Source organism: Populus nigra, chromosome 16 (genome assembly GCF_951802175.1).
Source record: "Populus nigra chromosome 16, ddPopNigr1.1, whole genome shotgun sequence".
NCBI lineage: Eukaryota > Viridiplantae > Streptophyta > Magnoliopsida > Malpighiales > Salicaceae > Populus > Populus nigra.
The window spans coordinates 12,436,226-12,459,675 of NC_084867.1; the positions used below are offsets into that span (position 1 = coordinate 12,436,226).

The window sequence follows — 23,450 nt, forward strand, 5'->3', positions numbered from 1 at the left end:
TTTTTTAATTATTTTTTTAATTTAGTTTCTTAATATTAAATTTTTTCTATTTAATTATCAAACTTTTATGACATGGATCCCAATTTCGACATTAATCTTTTTTTTTTAAATTTATTTTATTAATAATAAATTATTTTTCTATTTAATTATCATACTTTCATGACATGAATTCCAGGTTTGATGGGTTAACCTGGTTTGGCGGGTTAACCGGGTTGATTCATATTTTTTTTCTTTTTCCTCATTAGTTTTGTTCTTCCGATTTCATCTTTTAATATTATATGCAGTTCATAGTGAAAAGGCTAAAGCCTTTAGTTTTTTTTTTTTTGCTTTTTTTATGCCTTTCACTGTGGACTGCACAGTGCAGTCTACGGTAAAAAGATTGATGCCTTTTTTTAATTAATTTTTTAATTTAGTTTGTTAATATTAAATTTTTTCTATTTAGTTATCAGACTTTCATGACACGGATCTCAGGTTTGACGGGTTAACCCAGTTAATTTAGATTTTTTTTCTTTTTCTTCATTAGTTTTTTTCTTCTTATAAGTTTTTTTTCTTTTATTGTTTCTTTTTATTTAATATTTTTTTATTTAATTTAGTTCATCAGTATTAAATTTTTTTCTATTTAGTTATCGACTGATGCCTTTAGTTTTTTTTTTTGCTGTTTTTATGCCTTTAACTGTGGACTGCACACTGGAGTCCACAGTGAAAAAGCTGATGTCTTTTTGTTTGTTTTTTACCTTTTTAATTAATTTTTTTTGTTTAATTTAGTTTGTTAATGTTTAATTTTTTTTCTATTTAGTTATCAAATTTTCATAAAACGGATCCCGAGTTTGACGGGTTAGCCCAGTTAATTTTGTGTTAACCCGTCAATTTTTTTTTTATATTTAGTTATCAAACTTTCACGACATGAATCCAAGGTTTGACGAGTTAACCTGGTTTGAAGGGTTAATCCAGTTAATTCAGATTTTTTTTTCTTTTTCTTCATTAATTTTTTTCTTCCTTTTAGTTTTTTTTAATTAATCTATTTAATTATCATACTTTTATGATATGACCTTGCAGCCAGACCCACATCCAAGACTATTGGGTCTGGTATTGCAGTGAGACCCACTTAAACTTTAGTCATGCAAGTTTAATATTATTATTAATATTACTCTGAGGTCAGGTGTTGCAGCCGCACCCAAGACTACTACACCCAAAAGTCTTGGATGTAGCTTTGTAAAAAAACCTAATATTTTTAGATTTTAATTTTTTTTAATATCTTTTATACAAAAACTATTGAACGCGGCATTAGTTTAAAGAATATCATGATCATATAGAAAGTATCTTCTTAATATAATTTTAAAGAATAATATTAAGATAATATATTGAACTGACTACTGTCTTGCTTCGATGTGGGACAATATTTTCCTCTTTGTTCAAGGGCATTTTTGTCCGAGAAAAAAGCTTAGCTCACCGTCTCGCTCAAGTCCTGCTGAACAAAGAAAAGAACGAGCAATGATTGAACGGCACCTCCATCGGATTCCAACATTTTTCCAAGAAGATGCTTCACAATTATTGCTCGATGTGGGACAGTGTGTTTCTGTTTGCTTCAAGTCCTCCAAAAACAAATAATCGGTATAATGTGTTATTGGATTCCAACATTTTTCCAATAAGATGCTTCACAATTATTGCTCGATGTGGGACAGTGTGTTTCTGTTTGCTTCAAGTCCTCCAAAAACAAATAATCGGTACAATGTGTTTTTGGATTCTAACATTTTTCCAAGAAGATGCTTCACAATTATTGCTCGATGTGGGACAGTGTGTTTCTGTTTGCTTCAAGTCCAAAAAAAAACAAATAATCGGTACAATGTGTTTTTGGATTCCAACATTTTTCCAAGAAGATACTTCACAATTATTGCTCGATGTGGGACAGTGTGTTTCTGTTTGCTTCAAGTACTCAAAAAACAAATAATCGGTACAGTGTGTTATTGGATTCCAACATTTTTTCAAGAAGATGCTTCACAATTATTGCTCGATGTGGGACAGTGTGTTTCCCGTTTGCTTCAAGTCCTCCAAAAACAAATAATCGGTACAATGTGTTTCTGCCTTTTGTTTTTATACGTATAACTTCGAATTTTTAGATAAAAAAATAACAAAATTTTAATATCTAAATTTTTTTAGATAATAAAATAATAAGGAAAATAAGATTCAATTAGTATAGAAAAATTTACATGATACAGTTGAATAAAAAAATAATATATATGTATATATATATAATGTGATAAAAAAAAGAAAATCGAGCAATTCATATCTGTTGAATGAAATTGAAAAGAGAAATTTAAAGGATGAGTTTTAATCACTAAAATCAAATGATATCTTAAAAATATATTCACCAAACACAACGAATGTGTTCCGTGTGGGATCGATAATGTGTTATCAAAATTCGTACAACTTCGTTTGTTTTGGTGTGGGATAATGTGTTTTGTTCAAGGATGTTGGGCTTTATTTACTACACAATTTCTAAATTAAAATAAAAACAATATTGGCTGCATTGTTTAGAACACGCAGCTCATTATCCTATGCTATTTTTTTAAAAAAATATTTTTTGAGCTTTAGTATTTTTTTAAGACATGCTATTTTTTAAAAAAAAAAATTCACTATCCTATGCTATTTTGTTCAAGGATAAATTAAAAAAAAACAAAAGCTATTAGGTTATTTATTTGGAATGTCTTTAATGTTTTAATTGACCTTCACAAACGTTTTATCAAGTTTACTAGCTATTTTGAATGTGACACGTACGAGTTGGATATTTTTTTTCAATAAAAAAAATTAAACAAACAAGTTTTTCCAACATGTTTTTTAAATAAAAAAAATTAAATATAAATAAAAAATTTATGTATACATATAATTAAACAAAACAAGAGCCATTTATATCAATAAATGAAAAGAAGTCAGTAACAATAATTAAATATATATCTTGAAAAATCAAGAAACGAATAAATCAAGATACTTGATTTAACAACACAGATCATTTATTTGATTGTATTCATTAACTCTGTTAATTAATATACATTCTTTATTTAATCAAAAGATAATAGAAATAGACGCATATATAATATTGATTGAATAAAATTAAAAAAAAATCTTATAAAGTTGTACTTATTAAAAAAAATAAAAATTAACTCAAAATAATAAAATTAAAATCAATTCAAAATCAAAAATCTTCTCAGCTTAGATTTGGCTTCTTATATAATTTTAAGATAAAAAAACATTTAAGTTGAATTCTCGTTATTAAATAGATTTTTTTAACATTAAAATAGATCATATTGATGGACAGAGTTCATAGCTAATTACCCTAAAATTTAATGATCTCTTTCATCGATCAAATTAAAAATTTTAAAAATAATAAAAATAAACTTAGTATTGCAATTGAATTGCAAAGCTATTGGATTTAAGTACTATTTAACGAAAACGAGTTCGAGCTGCGAGTGGGAAGATAACCGAAGGCCCTTAGGTGCGACAATCAGCACCTGTTTTCTTCTCACGTTTTTGCTTCAAGTCCTGATAAAAACAAAGAATGGATGGCATGCAGCACGAGTCAATGGTGCGACAGTATATGGCCCTCCAACTCACCCACCCACCAACAACATCTCTTCAAAGAAATATATGATTTACTCTGTTTTTTCAAGCAAAGATTTTTATTCATTATACTTTTGGGAGCAGCGCCAAAAACGTTTGTGAGACATCAGTTTCTCTTTAACCTTTTTTTTTTTTGTGGTTAGTTGGACATGACTGGACACCTAGCTCGAACAATTGAATTTCAATCAAGAACTAAAGATAATGCTAAAAGGTATCAAGTTAAAATACCTACCACCTTTTGATTTCACTGCTCACTTTAATATTCGGATTCAATTCACCAATATGAGACCCTTATCTTCTCTATTAAAAACTATATATTTCTTCTCTTTAATAACCAAAATATAAAATATAAAAAATTACAAGAATCTAATTCAAGCTTGCAAGGAAGCGAACAAGGACAGGTTATGCACTGACATCTTAGAGAGGGAAATGAGAAGGAATCCAATGGCCGGGAGTGCGTCCATCACTTCCCATACAATGGATGATGATCTTCACATGAAGCTGCTATACCTGGAGAACAGAGGTATATTGTTCTGCACATGATAATTTTGGATCGAATCACTAGTCTTTTTGCTGAAGCCAGTGCATCGTTCATATGCACTTTCAGCTCTATGGGACTCGATTTTGCTTTTGGATTGCATTGAATTGAAAATTTGCTTCTTTTTCTGGCTTAATCTGCATAATTTTGTTCCTGTTTACAATTAACTTGTCTTTTCCCCTAAGAATTTCAAGATTAACATGCCAAAAGCTGAAGTTTTTTGTTAGTTTACTGAAATCTCTTTCTTGCACATAGAGAGAAATCCGGCAATGATATTTTCAAATACTCTGTTGAGATACCTGCATACTAACAGTACTGATCTTCTTGCTGCTTTAAATTCCTTGGTTTGGGTGCTGGGGGTGTCCTGCTAGCTATCCTATTCCTGTCTGCTCTTCTCCAAATAGGAGCTTTTATGCTCTTTCTATTTTAGTCTCCTAATCTACCATGCATGCAATCTTCATGAAAATAGAGATTTTCTTAATGGTATTTGATGCGCACAAAGGTGAAGGCATCCCATTGATTTATGGCTTTAGCACCTTTTGTTCAATTATGATCTTGAGAAGTGAAGCAGATTAATTGTTTTAAATAATTAAGTAATTTTTTTCTTATAAAAAAAGTTATTCTATTACCTGTATAATGTATTACATGTTAGGCGTGAAGTTGAAGTCCATTTAATATTTCTCTATCTTAATATGTTTTTTAAAAAATTATTAACTTAATTTTATTTTAAAATCAAATTATATTTTTAAATTCAAATCTAATATTTTTTTAAAATATATTAACTCAATTTGGTCATATCTATGGTTTAATTTTTTATATTAAAATAACTAATATCATAGCATCTATTAATAACTTAACGCTTTAGCGCCATTAAACCCACATTCAAAGAAACAACAAAAAGGGGTAATTAGTTCTCCATATTCCTTTTGAGAGATTCTATGCAAAATTGGCAAAAAGAAAAAAAAAGAAAGAAATTGCTCATTTTTAGGACCAACTATGAAATTAATAAATTATTAATCTAAGTCTTCAACAGATGAACACATGTAAATAATGAATAAAAATAATTAATAAGTTACCCGATGAGAAATTTAGCGATTTGCACGTCCTAATTTGTTTTAGTTAACACACTTGAATAATTATGGACACAGCTTAACAAAAAGCAAGTACTCTTATTCCATTGATCATAATTACTCTTATTCCATTGATCATAACAAAAAGCGCCAATCCTCTGTGCTGAAGATTTTGTTCTTTAGCTGCCACCACCTGTTTAAGTTCTTCCACCTCCACCTTCAAAATAACCGTAGGGGTAATTAGTTGATATTTCATTAAAAAACATAATTTATTCTTATTTCAAAATCGAAATTAGGAGTCTCTTGGATTTCAATTTCATTCCTCACTCCAAAATATAAATATATAGAGAGACTAATTTCCTGATATTAATTGATTAAAGTTTGCTAGTAAATTAAGTACACTAATCTTGTTTTATTTGCTTGATGTTCATGTAAATTAAGTGCAGCATTGTTTAAATAAAAGGACATGAAGTGCAAGAACTCTGCAACACTAGCTGAAGAAGATGTGCATATGGATTTTCTGAAAATAAAACAACAAGATATGAATATGGCATTAATAATTTCTTAAACAATCAAGTAATGAACTCCATTGAAATTAATAATTTGTTTTTTTAATTATTTTTTATTTAATTATATAATAACAAAAATAGATGATCGCAAAATCGATCGTCAAATTAATATTGAGACTTTTTTTTAAAAGATTATGATAACTTTATAGAAAGCAAAAAAATAAATAAATTATGAAACTCAATTTTCAATAAGTCTAATATTAAATGATAAAATAAAAAATAATTAAACTCGTCATACTTGTCAACAAACCCATGAAATTTCTAAAATTTAATAACATATTGTTTTCCAAAACTATTTTTTTAACTATATGATTCAAAAAATAGACAATTACATAATCATGTTCAATTAGAGAAAAAAAAATACCCTGCTAAACCCACAAGCTGAAATAATTAGGGTTACCTTGTCAAACTCGCAAGTCGAGTCATTGACTCCATAAAATTTATTAACCTAGTTTTTTTAAATCATTTTTTATTTAACTAAACTTTTTTAAAAATAGATCATACCACGATGCTAGGATATTGTTTTGATACCAATCCGATACTGAAATATTTTTTTGATTTTATAATAACCATATAAAAGATAAATTAAAATAAATTATCAACTCTAAAACCCATAAACATATAATATAAGAACTAAAAAAAATCAATAACCAAAGAAAAAAAAGTTAAAATACAAGGAAAAAAAACAACACTAGTTATTGGTTTTTTTTAGTTCTTATATGATTTGTTTATGGATTTTACGGTTGATAATTTATTTTAATTTAAAAAATATCAATAATTTATTGATTTATATCCAACATAATTGTATAGTGCTGAATTGTTTTCTTAGTATCATTCAAGATTGATTTTATGAGATACATGTAAGGCATTTTAATTTTTTTGAAAAAATTAAGTATGGAGGATTGAAGATTAGCTTAGATAAATGTGAAGGTTACTTTAGAATTTATAAGCAATCATGGAGGGAGAGGTAGCCATTTATTGCCATCTCCAAGTAAGATGTCTCTAATGGTGATTTATCAGTTACATAACTTGGTTTAAAATGAAAATTTTTTTTATTGAAGCTTAAAATCAACATTGAATGACATATATGATGCTCAAAAATATTATTTGATAAATTTTATTTTTGTCTTTATAGATTAATTAACATTTTCTTCTAATCCTATAGTTTAAACTTTTCCAATATTATCCCTCTAGTTTCTAAAATTAGCAATGTTAACTTAGCCATTAAAAAGCTTACCATTTACATTTGGTTTTTGAGTTTTTTTTTTTTGGGAATGTTTTTAAGTGTTTAATTTCTTGACATACTTGAGAGGAAGCAAAAGAGATTTGTAAAACAAATATTTGTGCTGTGCTGTGTAAAAAATAAAAAAGATAAGTGGCCATATAAATAATTGATTCTGCACTACTCCATTATACAATTTACTTGAGTAAAAGGACAACGAGGAAGGAAATCGGTATCGTACCTCCATTATCCAATCTTTTGAATTAACGCCGGGAGATGTTCTTCATCCACCTCCTTCGAAAATAAATAAATAAATAAAATTGCGGTGAAACATCATTCAGTTTGTTATCATCAGAAATTCAAGTAGTATCAGTGAAAAAAAACCAAATATCTAATTAATTATTTATTTCATAATTTTTCTGATGGAATGTTTAAGAGTGCGATAACGGTTGTTTTTTAAAGTATTTTTCTATTAAAAAAATATATCAAAATATTAACACATCAAAATGATCTGAAAGCATAAAAAAAATATTAATTTGAAGCAAAAATAATTTTAATTTTTTTTAAGAATGTTTTTGAAACAAAAAAATAAATAAGCCATTAGAAGATGTTGGAGAGTGTGTTTATGATTGATTTTCAAAATGTTTTTCGCTTGTAAATATATTAAAAAAATATTTTTTATATATATTTTAAATTATTTTTCACATCAGTATATTAAAATGATTTAAAAACAATAAAAAATATTAATTTTAAAAAAATAAAATAAATAAATATTTTTAAAATACAAAAATAAACAGGATATAATATTAATATTAACCATACTGTTAACAATCTACCAAAGAATCATATGTGGTAAGAGATTGAGCTATGATATCAGAAGAAAACTGTGGTATTGTATGTATGCGCTAAGAGCCTTTTTATTATTGTAATAACATATGATTTTTAAAATAATTTTTATTTAAAAATATATTAAAAAAATTTAATTTTTATTTTATTTTTAATATCAATAAATTGTAAATAATAAATTTATTAAATCATATTACATTATACAATCTAGCTGAGGAGAAAAGAGCGGGAACCAGGAAATCGATAGCGTACCTCATCGGGACCTGACAGTGGCGTGTCCGCAGTTTTAGCCAAATATCTGTATAAGGCCTGACCATATTGAGATTCCGGTGAGACGTCATTCAATTTGTCGGCAGAAATTCAAGTAATCATCGGTTAACATATCAAAAATAAATATCTAATATTAACAATTTATTTCATAGTTTTTTTCTTTTGTTTGACACAAAGGTATCAGTATTGACCGGACTCATTAATAAATAGTCTGAGGATCATACATGGTAAGAAAACTTTGGTGGAGTGCCTATCCACTAAAATATAAAAATAAAAATAAAAAGTCTTCATTTAATTACATAATAACACATGGCATGTATATAAAAGTAATTAGAATATTATCTGACCGACATGTATATTGGATCTTAATATGAGAATTTACATTTATAAATAATTTAATGTATATATTTATGTTTTTATCAATATATATCAAACATATTTTGTATAGTCTTGTATTTTCTAATATTGATTTTGTGAGACACTTGTAAGTATTTTAATTTTTTTTTTTGGATAATTTACTATAATTTTATCAATATATTCAAACTTTTTTTCCAGGTCTCTCACTAATAATAATAATCATTAATCATGTCAGAAATAGAGAATTGATATGAATTTTGTTCCTCACAACAACTCGAGGTTTGTTAAGGAGGGAGTACAGCCTTTTAAAAATCATCCAACCATTTCAAGTTAAACGCAATTCATTGATAAAATGAAGAACAAGAAATGTAGTCCACATCCAGCAATGTACTTGAGAGAGATTTTTGGTATACTTACCGATGACAAAAACTTCCTCACCGTCAAATCCTTTAAACTCGTACTGTTCGCTCAAACCAAGATGTAGCATGAGAAGGAAGACATGAGTGAGTAACTCTCCACCTCTTCTCAGTTGATGAGTATGTTCTTTCCATGGACAATGAGCTGCTGCATAAGCTACCATTTCTATCCAAACTTCATTTATCATCTCCCATCGTTTCTTCAATCCCAATGACCGCAATTGCCTGGCGAGCTTTTCCGCACCGATTACCACTGAATTGGATGTTTTCCAGAGACTTTGAAACGTTATATCATCAAGAGATAATTCGAAACGCAAAATTCATCGTCATGCGGCGGTCTGAATTGGGGCTCCTATCATGGCCCTCACACCTTCTCTAAGGTGTCTTCGCCTGTTGTCATGAGGCGGTCTGAACTGGGGCTTCTATTACGGCCCTCACACACCTTCCATCTAAGGTGTTTTCACCTTTCATAGATGGTCGCATCCTCCTTCAGCTGAGATGCTTCAAAGTGGCTCCAGAATTCTCTACCACCATGTGCACTATGGGAGAGATAGCTGCCACTAATCACATAGAAAGAGAAACTTACGGTATACTCCTCGCAATCCTCCACCTCGATTTCTATGTTTGGAGCTTCTATGCCTTTCTGCTTGAATTAAATTAATTTGTCTTTGAATTTCGTCCCTTGATATTTTTTTGTATCAAATATGATCCTCACTCTTTTTATTGTTAATTTTAGTTGTTCTTATCCTTTTCTTTATGGAAATTGTTTCTCAATTTCATTTCTTATAATTTTCTTTTATTTTTTATGTCAAATTTGGTTCTCTTTCTTTTCAAGTCTATATTTTTTAAACCACTTTTTTTTTAATTTGTTTTTTCAAGTTTATCTCTAATTATTTTGGTTGGTTGGGGATTTTGCATTGTTATTTTTTTGGATTTACTTTTTATGTTGTAATCTGGCCTCATATTCCATATCACCAGTTCTTATAGTTGAATCGAGTTGGCTTTAGTCATTTAAAAAAGAATAAAAATTGCATCCATCATCATTAAGTTTGTTTGAAATTGGTTTTCTTTTCTTTTTTATTCTTTTGTGAATATGATTTTTCTTTTTAATTTTTCTTTTCAATTCAATATTTGATGATATTTGAAATTTGACCATCAATGTTTTGATTTTTTATTTTTTATCCTTCACTTTTTTTAACATGTTTTAATTTTTATTCAATTTCATCCTTATATCCATAATCTTGATTTTTTTTATTTTTTTAAGATTTAGTCCTCATTCTCTTGGTTTTTATTTTTTAATTTGGATTCATTTGTTAATATGTTTTTTATTTCAATTTTGCCATTCAATTCAAATTTTTTGTTTATCCTTTTAGTTTTTTTTTCTTTTCAAATGAGGTCCGTACTCTCTCAAATGCTTTTTCTAATCCTTTAAATTTTTTATTTCATCATTCGATACTTTATTTATAGGGATTTGATCTCCTTGGTTTTTTCTATTTTTTCTATGCCATATCCAAGAGTATATCTGGGACAATTATCAGGTCACAGGTTGAGTGGGTTGACTTGAGTGAACCTAAGTCAACTAAATCTTTTTTGTGGTATAAAAAATTCAAAATGATACCATTTTGAATTAAAAAAAAGGAGGAAAATAATCGATAGGTTTTGACCTTATTTTGATTGGATTTTCCACGAGTTAACCAAAACATGGTTCAACCCAGGTTTTTGGTTGTCTTACAGTTGATTAATGTTCCATAGGTTTATTTTAATGATCGTTATTTTTTTATTTTCCTTTTCAATCAGGTTTTTCCTATCTCATGATCCACGTAGGAGGTTTATTCGGGTGACCTAGGTTTTTTTGAATGTCGCTTTTTCATCCTTTTTTATCTTGTCCTTCAAATTTCAATTATTTTTACAACTAAACTTTTTTTTCTATTTTTTTTTATATTGAGTTATCATATCCATTTGGTTCTACTCGTGGGTTTTGACAACCACATTTGTTTTTGCTCGTGCTTTGTTTTTTAATACTTTTTTCATTGATTTTTTTTCCTGATTTTATCTTTCTACATTTTTATTTTAAGGGATTGACGATCATTATTTTTTTAGCTCTTTTTCTAAGGTGTCGAGTCTTGGATTTTTTTTTTTGTTCTTTAAAATCTAATAACAGTGCTTGAACATTGTTTTTTTATACTATAAAAAAAATCAACCCGGCCCACAGCAAAGCATCAGCCCACAGCACACCTTATGTTTGGTTTGTTACTAAGGCCCCGTTTGTTTGCTGGAAAGTAGTTTTCTTTTGGAAAGTAGTTTCTTTTTGAAAAGTGAATTCCGGGAAAGTGAATTATTTTCTGATGTTTGGTAGTGTAATGGAAAATAAATTGAAAAACACTTTCCAGTGTTTGGTTATGTCATGAAAAATGAGCTGGAAAATAACTTACTAATGTTTTATTTTTCTCAAGTTTATTAAAACAATGAGGAACAAATCTTACAAATTAAAAAGTTGAATGAGAATGAAATTGAAAAAAAATATAATTTCATAAATTATCTCAAATAAAATAAATAATAATCAAAATAATAGAGATCAAATCTAAAAAATTAAAAAAAATAAAAGATGAAGAAATTAAAATAATAATAATTAACATTTCATAAATTATTTCAAATAAAATAAGTAACAATCAAAAGAATGAGGATCAAATTTAATAGATAAAACATTTCAATAAAAAAATGATAAGGAAAAAGCAAATAGCAATTATAAAAATAAGGACCAAAGTTACTATAAAAATTAAATTTTAAGAGATAAAATTGAAAAATAAATATTCAAAACAAATTATATATAGCAATCAAAAGTTTGAGGATCAAATTTGATATAATCAGCAAATAATGATATTTCTAAATTTTTCACAACTTCCGGAAAGTGTTTTCCGCCCAAATTTTTCAGGAAAACACTTTCCTGAAAACCAAGCCAAATTTTCCTTTGACTGGAAAGTGTTTTCCGTTGATCAACTTTTCTAATGGCAAACAAACACAGGAAAGTTTGGAAACTGGTTTCCCGGAAACCACTTTCCAGAAAACAAACATAACCAAAAGGAAAAACACTTTCCTGGAAACCAAACCAAATTTTTCTTTGACTGGAAAGTGTTTCCGTTGACCAACTTTTCTAATGACAAACAAACACATGAAAGTTTGGAAAGTAGTTTATGAAAGTTTGGACTTTCCAGAAAACAAAGATGGCCTAAAAATAAATTCATTTTATCAAGTATAAAAAACCAACTAGGCTGGACACTATAATTGTACTGACTTGTAAAAGTTCTACCTTCCATTATTTGAAAGGAGATATGTATGGGTGTACTATTTTTTTTCATGGTAGGTAATACAATCAAACAATTCGAATATAAAGGTAGGTAGAGTATTATGTATCTGACCTATATATTGGATCTCCATTTTCAAATTTACATGTATATTTAATTATTATATATATTATTTAAGAATAATTTTGTGAGATAAGTGGAAAGTATTTTGATTTTTTTATGGACAATAGACTTTTTTTAATGAAAATATACCATGCAAAGAATTGTATCATGAATCTTTATCCAATAAAGATAAGTATGGAAAATTAAAAATTAGCTTCGATTGATGTTAATGCAAGTATAGAATTTAGAAGCAATCCTGAAAGGGAGAGTTAAATCTTTATTGCCATCCCAAGCAAGGTGCCTCTAATAGTGAATTTTTATCATTCACATAACTTGGTTTAAAATCAATATATTGAATTTTATTTTTGTATCTATAGATTAATTAATGTTATGCTTATACTCATATAGCTTAAACTTTTTTCAATATTATCCCTCTAGTTTTTAAAATTACCAATGTTACCCTAATTGTTAAAAAGCTTACTGTTTAAAATTGGTTTTTGAATTATTTTTTTGAAAATATTTTTAAGTGCTTTAATGCAAACAATAACACCTATAGGTATATGAGAGTGGGTATATGAGAGGAAGTAAAAGAGAAATGTAAGGAAAATTGAAAGTTTTGATAGTTATTTAAAAAAAGAAAAAAAATGGAAACTATAAATTAAAAGGTTTTAAAGTATTGAGATGGAAATGGAACATACCTCATCGGGACTCGGCCGTGACATGATTGTAGTCCCTTTCAAACATTTGTCTATAGCCCCGAAATATTCTTCTCGCTCCTCCTTTTTGTTTTCGTTGAAGATTGCGGTGAAATATCAATCAATTTATTGTTAGAAATTGGAGTAGTTACCGGTTAATAGAAGCAAATATCTAATATTAATTATTTATTCCAAAATTTTCAATTAAAATCACTTTATTAATAAAATGAAGAAATCGAAATGAATTAAACAAACATATGTTCTTTCCATGGACTGATTTGTTATTTTATTCTGACGTCTAAAAAAATATAGTATCTATCTACGTACTTGAGAAGGATTTTTGGTATACTTACCCCTTTCAAATAAGAATATAAGGATCTTTTATATTCGTACTGTTCGGTCAAGCCAAGATGTAGCATGAGAAGGGAGACATGAGTGAGTAACTCTCCACCTCTTCTCAGTTGTTGAGTATGTTCTTTCCATGGACAGTGAGCTGCTGCATATGCAACCATTTCTACCCAAACTTCATTTATCATCTCCCATCGCTTCTCAGGTGCCATCAAAAGCAATTGCCTGGCGAGCCTATCCACACCACGTAACACTGACTTTTCTGTTTTCCAGATAAATTGAGACCCTCCATCATCATAACCACGTGATTCACTATTGCGCAATTCTCGCAAGGTACGTTGATATCCCTCATCATCAGGACCGCGATCTTTTAGACCCCACAATTCTCGCAAAGTACGTCGATATTTTCGACCCCGCAATTCCCCATCTTTTAGACCCAGCAAGTCTCGCAAGGTTTCTTGATATTCCTCATCATCACCGAATCCTTTAGAGAGCATATTTGGTCTTATCACCAAAAGATACATCATGTATTCAGATAGACATCTTCCATCTTCTGTGGAGACATTGCTTCCATCTTTATCAGCACGATAACAAATATCTGTTGCTAGATACCAGACAAGAATGCTCCGACTGAATTCTACTTCAGTCGTGCACCACTTGTAGTCCCGTAACAGTCCCTCTCTTTCTAGCACACCATCTCCCCTCTGACCTATTATTTTACTTCTGACGTTTTTATCAACGACATTCAAATCTTCCTTAATCTTCCGAGCTTTCTCTCGAAGATGTCCGAAAATAAGACCTTGCAGTTCTCCATTCAAATCTTTCCGATTCACATGCATCTGCCTCATCATATCATCGATTCCCAGGAATTCCAAACATCTATGTGGCTCTCTTTCAAAGGAAGAGCTTATGAGGTTATACTGTGATATGGATCTCGACCACCTCTCGCTTCTAGTTAACTTCCTTAGCTGAGAATAAATTGCACTGGTCAGGGCGTTCCCTCCTTTACCAATCAACCAAATCATTGTCCAGTCAGACAAAACAAGGCATAAAAAAGCATAAAACTCGAGAAAAACAGCGGCCGCAGACAATAAATACGTAATTGCAATGTCGGTCGTTGAGTAGTCAAGCTTGTCAACCTTGACCTGGAAGGTAATAAACGCAATAACAGAGAGCAGAGAGCTGATACAGCGAAGAATGATTCCGCCACGGGAGTAAATCAGAGGCGCTTTAGTATAAAGCATATCATATATCAATCCAAGCTCAGCCTCTACCACCTTGAAGGCACCGTCTGCTTCATTCTTGGAAATCAGCTCCCGGCTTCTTATTAGTTCATCAATGCCAGGGACAAGATCCTGCATCGCAAACTTGGATATATAAGAAAAAACATAAGCTTGAAGAAGATAATCTCGCTGGAGGTCTTGTGGATTTGATATTCTCGTACGATGACAAGAACCCCAAAAATCTGAGAGAGAAGAGTTTTTCAAACTCTTGGAGCATGAAGACCAGAGCACCCAAGTCCTCTCTGCGTACTTTACAACGCCAACAACGAACACTGGGATCGCTATGAATGAGAGGATACCGCTACCCCAAGACCTTGAGAAGACATAAAAAGCCACTCCGACTTGGATGACAAGACCTAGTAAATGCCTTAACCACAACTCGTTATCTTCAATCGAGTATGCAGTGATTGTGTCTGGGCCACCAAGGTGCAGGAGTAGAAAAGGTGCCCAAAATGCCTGGATGGAATTGTTTGCTTTCTCTGAACGGTCACCTGATGAATCTCCTAGGCTCCTGGCTAGAGTACCCAGTGCAACAGTTGCCACCATGTCTGCTGATAGGTATGCAGACCAAACGAGAATCCTGATCCAGATTCTGCCACTGGTCTTTCGCCGAGACCCAAATATGATGAGGATGGTTTGTAGCAAGAGACTAAGCAAAACCATTCCTCGAATCTCCCAATTGTTCCATAAATTTAAGACTTTTTCAGGCAATTTTTTAAGCATTGTCATCTTTTCCCCAACTGTGGAAACTAGTTCTCTCGATGAACCCTTGAAAAAACAGTTTTGTAAGAGGAAAAGGTAAATGTGGATATCTTTGAAAAAATCTCTTAAAATGAACAGCGAAAATTAAAGACTCTTATGAGAAAAGAAGAGGTGCAGATGGAGGAAGACAGTGAACAATTCTGAAGCCTTCGGCAATTCTGAAAAAAGCACAGCCACCACAATTCTGAATGCAGATGGAGGAAGACAGTAAACAACCACTGCCGTTACCCACATCAAATCACCGTCATGAAGTCTTCCTCCCTCAGTGATCGATTAAATGCGATATGGTTTCATCAAATTTGGGTTTCTTTTGATTTATGGGAGGTTCTTGAGATGGGTTATGTTGGATAAGTGGATTTGAAGGAATCTGGAGAGGGAGAGAGTAATTTACTAAAATTTTCTTTTAACTATGAATTATTTTTCAAAGGAACATTTCTAACAATAAACATAAAAAAGTTTGGATTCTATAGCCGTAGAAAAACTTTTCAATAATTGTTGCCTCGGACTTGACAAATAGTCATGCATTTCTGTTAAACAAAGACTTGTGCAGTAAAAAGGCATTGACCATATAAATAATTGGCTTTGCACTGTTCCATTCGACACTTTTCTTGAGGAAAATAATTGTCAGTGGAACTTGACAGTGACATGTCTGTATTATCTCTCAGATATCTATCAATTGCCTCACGATATTCTTCCTCCTTTATTTTTGTTGAAAATTGCAGGCCCACACGCAAAGCCTTTATTAAATGGGCCAAGCGCTGGGACAATACCTGGTCTTTTCCTTCTTCTTCTTTTTTTTTTTCTAAATGTTGTTTTTTTTAATTAATGTCTTTTCTTAATATATGTTTTTTCAGAATGATTTTTAAATTTATATTTAAATTAACACATCTTCTCTTTTTTTTTCTTCATTTAAATAGCAATTATTTTTTATTATTTTGTATGCATTTAATTTTTAATGAGATTATTTTAATTCATATATAATTGTTTTTATGTTTTAAATAACAAATATTTATTTTTGGATAATATTTCTAATATATATAACCTTGCATAATTTTTTTTTAATTAAATCAATTTTATGTTTGTCTATTTATATTTATTTTTGAATAAATAAAAATTTCATTACCATCTGTAACTTTTTTTATTAACACTTATAATTTTTTTATATACAAAAATACATTGGAAAAGCTTTCATAAATAATTGTTTTAAGGAAAAAAAATTGATCTATGACAGAGCGCGGGTCAAATAGCATCATAAAATTTTCTAAGGTTTATAGTGCCTTTATAAAGGCTAGAAAACTAACCTAAAATATAAAATAATATAAATAATGTGAAAAAATATCAAACCACATCAATCCATCTAATTTTCCTTTTTTGCTACTCTTTGTTTTGTTTATTCTTTAGCACTCGTCTTATTTACTATTTGTTTTTGTATTTGAAATTATATTTGACTTAAAAATATTAAATTAATAATTTTTTAATGTTTTTTTAATTAATTTGATATGTTAATATTAAACATAAAAAAATATTTTAATATATTCTTGAATAAAAAATACTTAATAATAAATTGCTAGCTACCTTTTTTTTTGCTTAATTTAATTTGTATGTCGTTTTATATATATATAAAAAAAAATCGCAATAGAAGAAGAAGGAAGATACTAATTTAATTCATAGCCTTTTCTTTTCTTTTTTATTCCTTGATATGTCACATTCTGCAGTAATTTATATGTGTTGATACTGCCAGTGAAAGTAGTCGGGTAACAATTTATAGCATGTTTGTATTATAATAATTATTATTTTTTATTTAAAAATATATTAAAATAATATTTTTTTATTTTAAAAAATTTATTTTTGATATAACACATTAAAATAATCTAAAATTATTTAAAAAATATTAATTTAAAATAAAAATAATAAAAAATTTGAAAATACTTTTACAACATAAAAACAAACTGGCATTTAGAAAAGTGATTTTTTATATATATAAAATTTCATCCAATACTAATGATTTCTTAGCATGGCCAATGGTAGGGGTTAAAAAAAATCAATTAAATTGAAAAATAAAAAAATTAATTGAAAAAAACAAGCTGAGAAAAACAATATCAAATTAACCAATTAAAAACTAAAAAACAAAACCAGTAAGATTCGGTTTTAGTTTCAAAATTTTAAAACTTAATGAACATGATCGGACCAAAAGGCTAACTAGGGGATGATAGTCTATCCATTAGCTTGAACAATTTAAAGCAAAGGTAAATTATAAATACAATTAAACACAATCACTAACAGTAATAAGATAAGAATTAACTCTGTAAGAAGATGGTCATCAATGCAAAATGAAGCCCAACACTTTTGCTAATAGGAACTTATTTAAGTTATTTCACTTAAATAATTATATATGGACACAACATAACAAAATATACTACTCTTTATTCCATGCTTACACTGATCTCGCTATTTAAGTTAATCCCTTGATCATCAGTTTGTGCTGGCAAACTTCTTGTAAGTGAATCAATTCATTGTTGTGGAGTTGATGCTGTTAAAGAAAATCTCAGTTGCTCAAGCTCTCGCTCTGTATCTACTATAATCTTTTCAAGTTCTTTCAACCCCATCAAAATAGCAACATTGTTAACTCGACATGAGTAATTAACAAATATTTGATTAATCAATGCAAATTATTCTTATTAAAAAATTGAAATTAGGAGTCTCATGAATTTCAATTTAATTTCTCCTTTCAATAAATATAGAGGTAATTTGACTAATTTCCTGATATTAATTGATTAAAACTTGCTATCAAATTAAGTAAGGGGGTATTTAGGGATATTTGAAAGTATTATAGTGGTTACTTTTAAAAATAGAAACGTGTAGAGATAAATAATGGAGGAAGTTTGGAGAACAAAAGGAAGCGTAGCTTTTACAGTCTCCGACAAGATGTCTTTGATAATGATTTATGGGTCACACAACTTGGTTTAAAATGAAAAATTTATTTAATGAGGCTTAAAATCAACATTAATGACATATATGATGCTCAAAAATATTATTTGATAAATTTTATTTTTGTCTTTATAGATTAATTAACATTTTCTTCTAATCCTATAGTTTAAACTTTTCCAATACTATCCATCTAGTTTCTAAAATTAGCAAAGTTAACTTAGCCATTAAAAAGCTTACCATTTACATTTGGTTTTTGAGTTTTTCTTTTTTGGGAATGTTTTTAAGTGTTTTCTTAACATATTTTGAGAGGAAGCGAAAGAGATTTGTAAAACAAATACTTGTGTTGTACTGTGTAAAAATAAAAAAGATAAGTGGCCATATAAATAATTGATTCTGCATTGCTCCATTATACAATTTACTAGAGGAAAAGGACAGCGAGGAAGGAAATCGGAGTGATATTAATTTAAATATAAATTATTAACTTATTTATTAAAACACATATAAAAAAGTATGATTTTTTTAAAAATAAAATTATATATACATAAAAAAAAGGACAACATCAGCCCAATCAGAAAGGCCCTTACATGGGCCCTATTTCTTTTTAAAAAATAAAACTGGCGAACATTGTATCATTCTCCCTAACATTTTTATGGAAAAAAACATCTCTAAATAATAAGTCATCTGGTTTTCCTAAAATTTCAATTGTTAAGGCGGCTTAAAAAATAGATTATATTTTTTTTATTGAAAAACTTATTTTTCAATAAAATTAAACATCTTGCCAAATCTATAGATTGCATTAAACAAAAAAGAACCACACAAAAAACCAAAATCAATCCAAAACCAAAAATCTTTCCCAGTTTAGATTTATTTTTTAGGCAATTTCAAGGTGAAAAAACATCTAAGTGGAACTCTCCTCATCAAATGGAACTTTTTAATACCAAAATCTACTATATTGATAGTCGAAATTGATATCAATGTTGATTTTCTCTCTCTACCCCTAAAATTCAGTGATTTCTCTCATCTATCAAATCAAGGATTAAAAAAATAACAAAAATAAATTTCAATATCAAAATTGAATTACAAAACTATTGAGGGATCGAATACGTATAAATTTGTAATGTTCAAGAACTAAAATAATTTTTTTATGATAACTTTGAATCCATTATCTATTTGTGGTGTCTTTTATATTTTGATCCTTTATTTTTAATTTTTTTTAATTAACAAATTTGACTTAACTATTATTTAATTTGGCTAAAAAAATGCAATCGTACAAAAAAAAGGTCTAAAAAAAATTAAACAGTAAATCCAAAGTAAACCGTGAAAAAACTTTGAGAAGTATAGTTCAATTGGTCAGACTCTAGGTTTGCTCCCTATAGATTATCAGTTCGAGTCTTACAAACCTCAGGGCCACTTTAGGCTTATATGATCGTTAATTTCAGGACATGTGAGATTAGTTAAGATGTGCGTAAGCTAGTCCAAAGATCCATGTTAATAAATTAAAAAAAAAACCGTGAAAAAGTAACAACAGTGCACATGTATAATAATAATAACACTTCTTGTATCTCAATGGCCATGTGAACCGGGGCTAGGAAATATCATGTCTTATGTTTTATTTAGTCTGTCAGACATTGACCAACGTGCCATCAATCACGCTATGATCACACGGTCGTTGTTCTCTGATGGTTTCCGATGTGGGAACAGAAATTTGTTTCAAGTGTATTTGTCATTGCGTTAATTTTCATAGTTGCAAAAAATAAATTTTTTTAAAAAAGCATTATTAGTTATTTTCAGTTGGATTAAAATATGTGTTTTTTAATTGTGATTGAAATTATAGTTGAATAATATATATTTAAAAGATGTTTAGTTAAAATTGTTTTTAAAAATGTTATTGATATTAAAATAACTAAAATAAATATATATTTTATAATGTTATATAAAAGATATAGTAAAACAATATTAACTGCCTTGTGGAGCATGGAATAAATTTTAATAGTAATACAAAGACACAAAAAAAAATTATATATATATATATATATAAAGAAAAATAATACTGAACTAAAGTATAAAGTTAGCACACGTATAAGTGTGATTTTAAAGAATTTAGTATTTAAAAATATATTAAAATTATATATTTTTTTAAAATTATTTTTAAATAAATTTGTTAAGCTATTGGATTTAAGTACTATTTAACGAAAACGTGTCCAAGCTGCAAGTGGGAAGATAACCGAATGCCCTTTGTTCGATGTGGGACAATCTGCTGCTGTTTTCTTCTCACTTTTTGCTTCAAGTCCTGATAAAACAAAGAAAGGATAGCATGCAGCACGAGTCAATGGTGCGACAATATATGGCCCTCCAACTCACCCACCCTCCAACAACATCTCTTCAAAGAAATATATGATTTACTCTGTTTTTTCAAGCAAAGATTTTTATTCATTATACTTTTGGGAGCAACGCCAAAAAACTTTGTGAGACATCAGTTTCTCTTTAACCTTTTTTTTTTTTTAATGGTTAGTTGGACGTGACTGGACACCTAGCTCGAACAATTGAATTTCGATCAAGAACTAAAGATATTGACAAAAGGTATCAAGTTCAAATACCTACCACCTTTTGATTTCACTGCTCACTTTAATATTCGGTTTCAATTCACCAGTATGAGACCCTTACCTTCTCTATTAAAAACTATATTTTAATAGACAGGATATGCATTGATATCTAAGAGAGGGAGATGAGAAGGAATCCAATGGCTGGGAGTGCCTCCATCACTTCCCATACAATGGATGATGATCTTCACATGAAGCTGCTATACCTGGAGAACAGAGGTATATTGTTCTGCACATGATAATTTTGTTCCTGTTTACAATCAACTTGCCTTTTCCCCTAAGAATTTCAAGATTAATATGCCAAAAACTGAAGTTTTTTGTTTGTTTACTGAAATCTCTTTCTTGCACATAGAGAGAAATCCGGCAATGATATCTTCAAATACTCTGTTGAGATACCTACATGTCAACAGTACTGATCTTCTTGCTGCTTTATCCGAGCTTTAAATTCCTTGGTTTGGGTGCTGGGGGTGTCCTGCTAGCTATCCTGTCTGCTCTTCTCCAAATAAGAGCTTTTATGCTCTTTCTATTTTAGTCTCCTAATCTACCATGCAATCTTGATGAAAATAGAGATTTTCTTAATGGCATTTGATGCGCACAAAGGTGAAGGCATCCCATTGATTTATGGCTTTAGCACCTTTTGTTCAATTATGATCTTGATTGATTCAAATGGATATCTATCATCGCTTATAATTAAATGTATGATCAAGTGTTGCGGTGTACATCACAGTGGCATTTGCAAGATTATTCTTCCCTACTGAAGCCAAGCTAGCCATGGACATTGCACATGCTGCAACAACACCAGAATTTGCTGGTCTTGCTGCATCAAAAGGTTCTGACGGGAATTTGAGGGGGGATGACCTAGATGAGACACCAATAATGCAGAACATAAGACTTCGTTCTAGGATGGAAGCCCTAATGAAAACAGGTACATGGAAACTATGAATCCTTCTGCTTCAGGAACCAGCATCAGGACATGTTATAATGTGTTATTATTACGAGAGTCCTAGAATATTTTAATCTGATTGAATCAATTGAATTCCCATGAAGTTGCAGAATTGAGCAAATCAAATACCACTTGTGGCTTAGAAAATACAAACTATTTAGTTTTTGCAATTATTCTCATATTACCTGTGTTTGTCATGATGGCAGTTGAAATGGGCCGGCGATACTTCCCCAGTTGTTCCGAAGTGCTCGATAAGTTCATGGAGGATGACCTTCCTGATTTGTTTTACCATGAAAAGGGTACCCCAGATGAACAAAGAATAAAGAGGACACGTTTCATGGAGCTTAAAGAGGATGTTCAGGGGGCATTTATCAGGGACAAGGCTGAGATTAACCCCACTAATTGTTGAGTGAAGCAAGAACAATGAACCATGCAGTCATGGCGAGATAAGGAGAGGAATCATAGCATTGACTAAGATATAAGGAGCACACTCTTTTAATTTATTTATTTTCTTTTAGTAAGGAGCACGAACCTTTTGCTCATCAACTATGAATATTGTGCTTTTTCTTGGAAAAACAAAAAACTATGAATGTTGAGTTTCGGTCCACAGCAAACAAGGGACGAACACACTGTTTCATCCCATTCATACAGGCAAAAACTCCAATGGTGGCTTTAGCGCAAACCAGCCAGTTCCGAAAACTCCATTAACCTTTCGACCTATTATGGCAGAGGTGTAAAATGGATTGACAGGCCCATGGGCAGAACAAGCTTGCAAATATGGGCGGCGCCTGGCATGGTCAAAAAGTTCTTACCAGGCTGGGCTACTGCTCGATAGTAATTAGTAAGTGACCTAACACGCTACATGTATTAAAACTGATACAAATAGCTATGTTAGCTGTGGGTTAAATATTTTTATTTTTTATAAAAATTATTTATGCAAATTTTTTAATATATTTTAATAGTTCAAAAAATATAACAAATTAAAAAATTTATAGACACATTTAATTAAATAAACTAAGAATTATGTACCATAATAAATCGATAAAAAATTATTAATGACGTCTAAAAATAAAATTTAAAAAACCGAGAGATAAACGTAGATCAAGATATTAAATCTTAAAAAAATTAACATTAAATTAATTAAATAAAATAAAATAAAAAAGGAATAACATGTAAGGCTATACATATTAAGAATATCATCTAAAAATAAATATTTTTTATTTTTTAAAATATATTTTTTATTTATATAAAAGATAAAAACAAAATAATAAATGAATAAGAAAAATCACTCTGCAAATTAAACACATAACAAAAAAATCAATATATTTTTTAAAAGAAATTCTGAATAAAATAAAAGAGAGGGGATTTTGTTTATTTTTTTATAACGTCAGTTTATTTTTTTTCATTGGATCCCGTAGCATAAGAACCCAACACGACTAAAAAATAAAAAACAATACTTCTCATAATCGCTACAGTATTGTCTATAGAATAAATATTCTATGTCTACGAAACAATAACTCTATATATACAGTAAATATACAATATTTTTCTTAAATAAAAAATAGAATAATAAATATGGATAGG

At 29.4% G+C, this 23,450-nt stretch overlaps 2 protein-coding genes and 2 long non-coding RNA genes across 6 annotated transcripts; 2 read left to right on the forward strand and 2 right to left on the reverse strand.

Moving 5' to 3' along the window:
- The first annotated feature begins 3,760 nt into the window (after positions 1 to 3,760).
- LOC133675572 (uncharacterized) lies at positions 3,761 to 4,781 on the forward strand. The gene is made up of 2 exons (XR_009835444.1): positions 3,761 to 4,138; positions 4,409 to 4,781. It is a non-coding gene; the product is annotated as an uncharacterized LOC133675572 (long non-coding RNA).
- A 521-nt stretch (positions 4,782 to 5,302) lies between these two features.
- Positions 5,303 to 11,462, reverse strand: LOC133675571 (uncharacterized). Of its 2 annotated transcripts, XR_009835442.1 has the most exons (4): positions 8,905 to 11,462; positions 8,113 to 8,169; positions 7,256 to 7,308; positions 5,303 to 5,440 (listed from the first exon to the last, which is right to left on the reverse strand). It is a non-coding gene; the product is annotated as an uncharacterized LOC133675571 (long non-coding RNA). The 2 variants fall into 2 exon arrangements; XR_009835443.1 differs by lacking the exon at positions 8,905 to 11,462 and having other exon boundaries at positions 8,113 to 8,190.
- A 1,089-nt stretch (positions 11,463 to 12,551) lies between these two features.
- LOC133675361 (uncharacterized) lies at positions 12,552 to 15,951 on the reverse strand. Its single transcript, XM_062096714.1, has 3 exons — positions 13,356 to 15,951; positions 13,006 to 13,086; positions 12,552 to 12,563 (listed from the first exon to the last, which is right to left on the reverse strand). The coding sequence occupies exons 1-3, from the start codon at positions 15,360 to 15,362 to the stop codon at positions 12,552 to 12,554; spliced, it is 2,100 nt and encodes a 699-aa protein (XP_061952698.1). The 5' UTR covers positions 15,363 to 15,951.
- A 4,933-nt stretch (positions 15,952 to 20,884) lies between these two features.
- Positions 20,885 to 22,462, forward strand: LOC133675700 (BTB/POZ domain and ankyrin repeat-containing protein NPR1-like). Of its 2 annotated transcripts, none has more exons than XM_062097158.1 (4): positions 20,885 to 20,903; positions 21,017 to 21,142; positions 21,651 to 21,848; positions 22,073 to 22,462. In XM_062097158.1, exons 2-4 carry the CDS (start codon positions 21,049 to 21,051, stop codon positions 22,273 to 22,275), a joined length of 495 nt encoding a protein of 164 aa, XP_061953142.1. In that variant the 5' UTR covers positions 20,885 to 20,903; positions 21,017 to 21,048; the 3' UTR covers positions 22,276 to 22,462. The 2 variants fall into 2 exon arrangements, with proteins under 2 accessions (XP_061953142.1, XP_061953143.1); XM_062097159.1 differs by lacking the exon at positions 20,885 to 20,903 and adding an exon at positions 21,276 to 21,523 and having other exon boundaries at positions 20,931 to 21,142.
- The last annotated feature ends 988 nt before the right edge of the window (positions 22,463 to 23,450 follow it).

Bases quoted from the DNA above. Each gene is read 5' to 3' on its own strand.
- LOC133675700 (XM_062097158.1), top strand. From the start codon at position 21,049: ATGAGAAGGAATCCAATGGCTGGGAGTGCCTCCATCACTTCCCATACA. The intron at 21,143-21,650 runs GTATATTGTTCT...TGTACATCACAG, and splicing joins GCTATACCTGGAGAACAGAG to TGGCATTTGCAAGATTATTC. The intron at 21,849-22,072 runs GTACATGGAAAC...TCATGATGGCAG, and splicing joins GGAAGCCCTAATGAAAACAG to TTGAAATGGGCCGGCGATAC.
- LOC133675361 (XM_062096714.1), bottom strand. From the start codon at position 15,362: ATGACAATGCTTAAAAAATTGCCTGAAAAAGTCTTAAATTTATGGAAC. The intron at 13,087-13,355 runs GTAAGTATACCA...GAAAACAAAAAG, and splicing joins TATATTCTTATTTGAAAGGG to GAGGAGCGAGAAGAATATTT.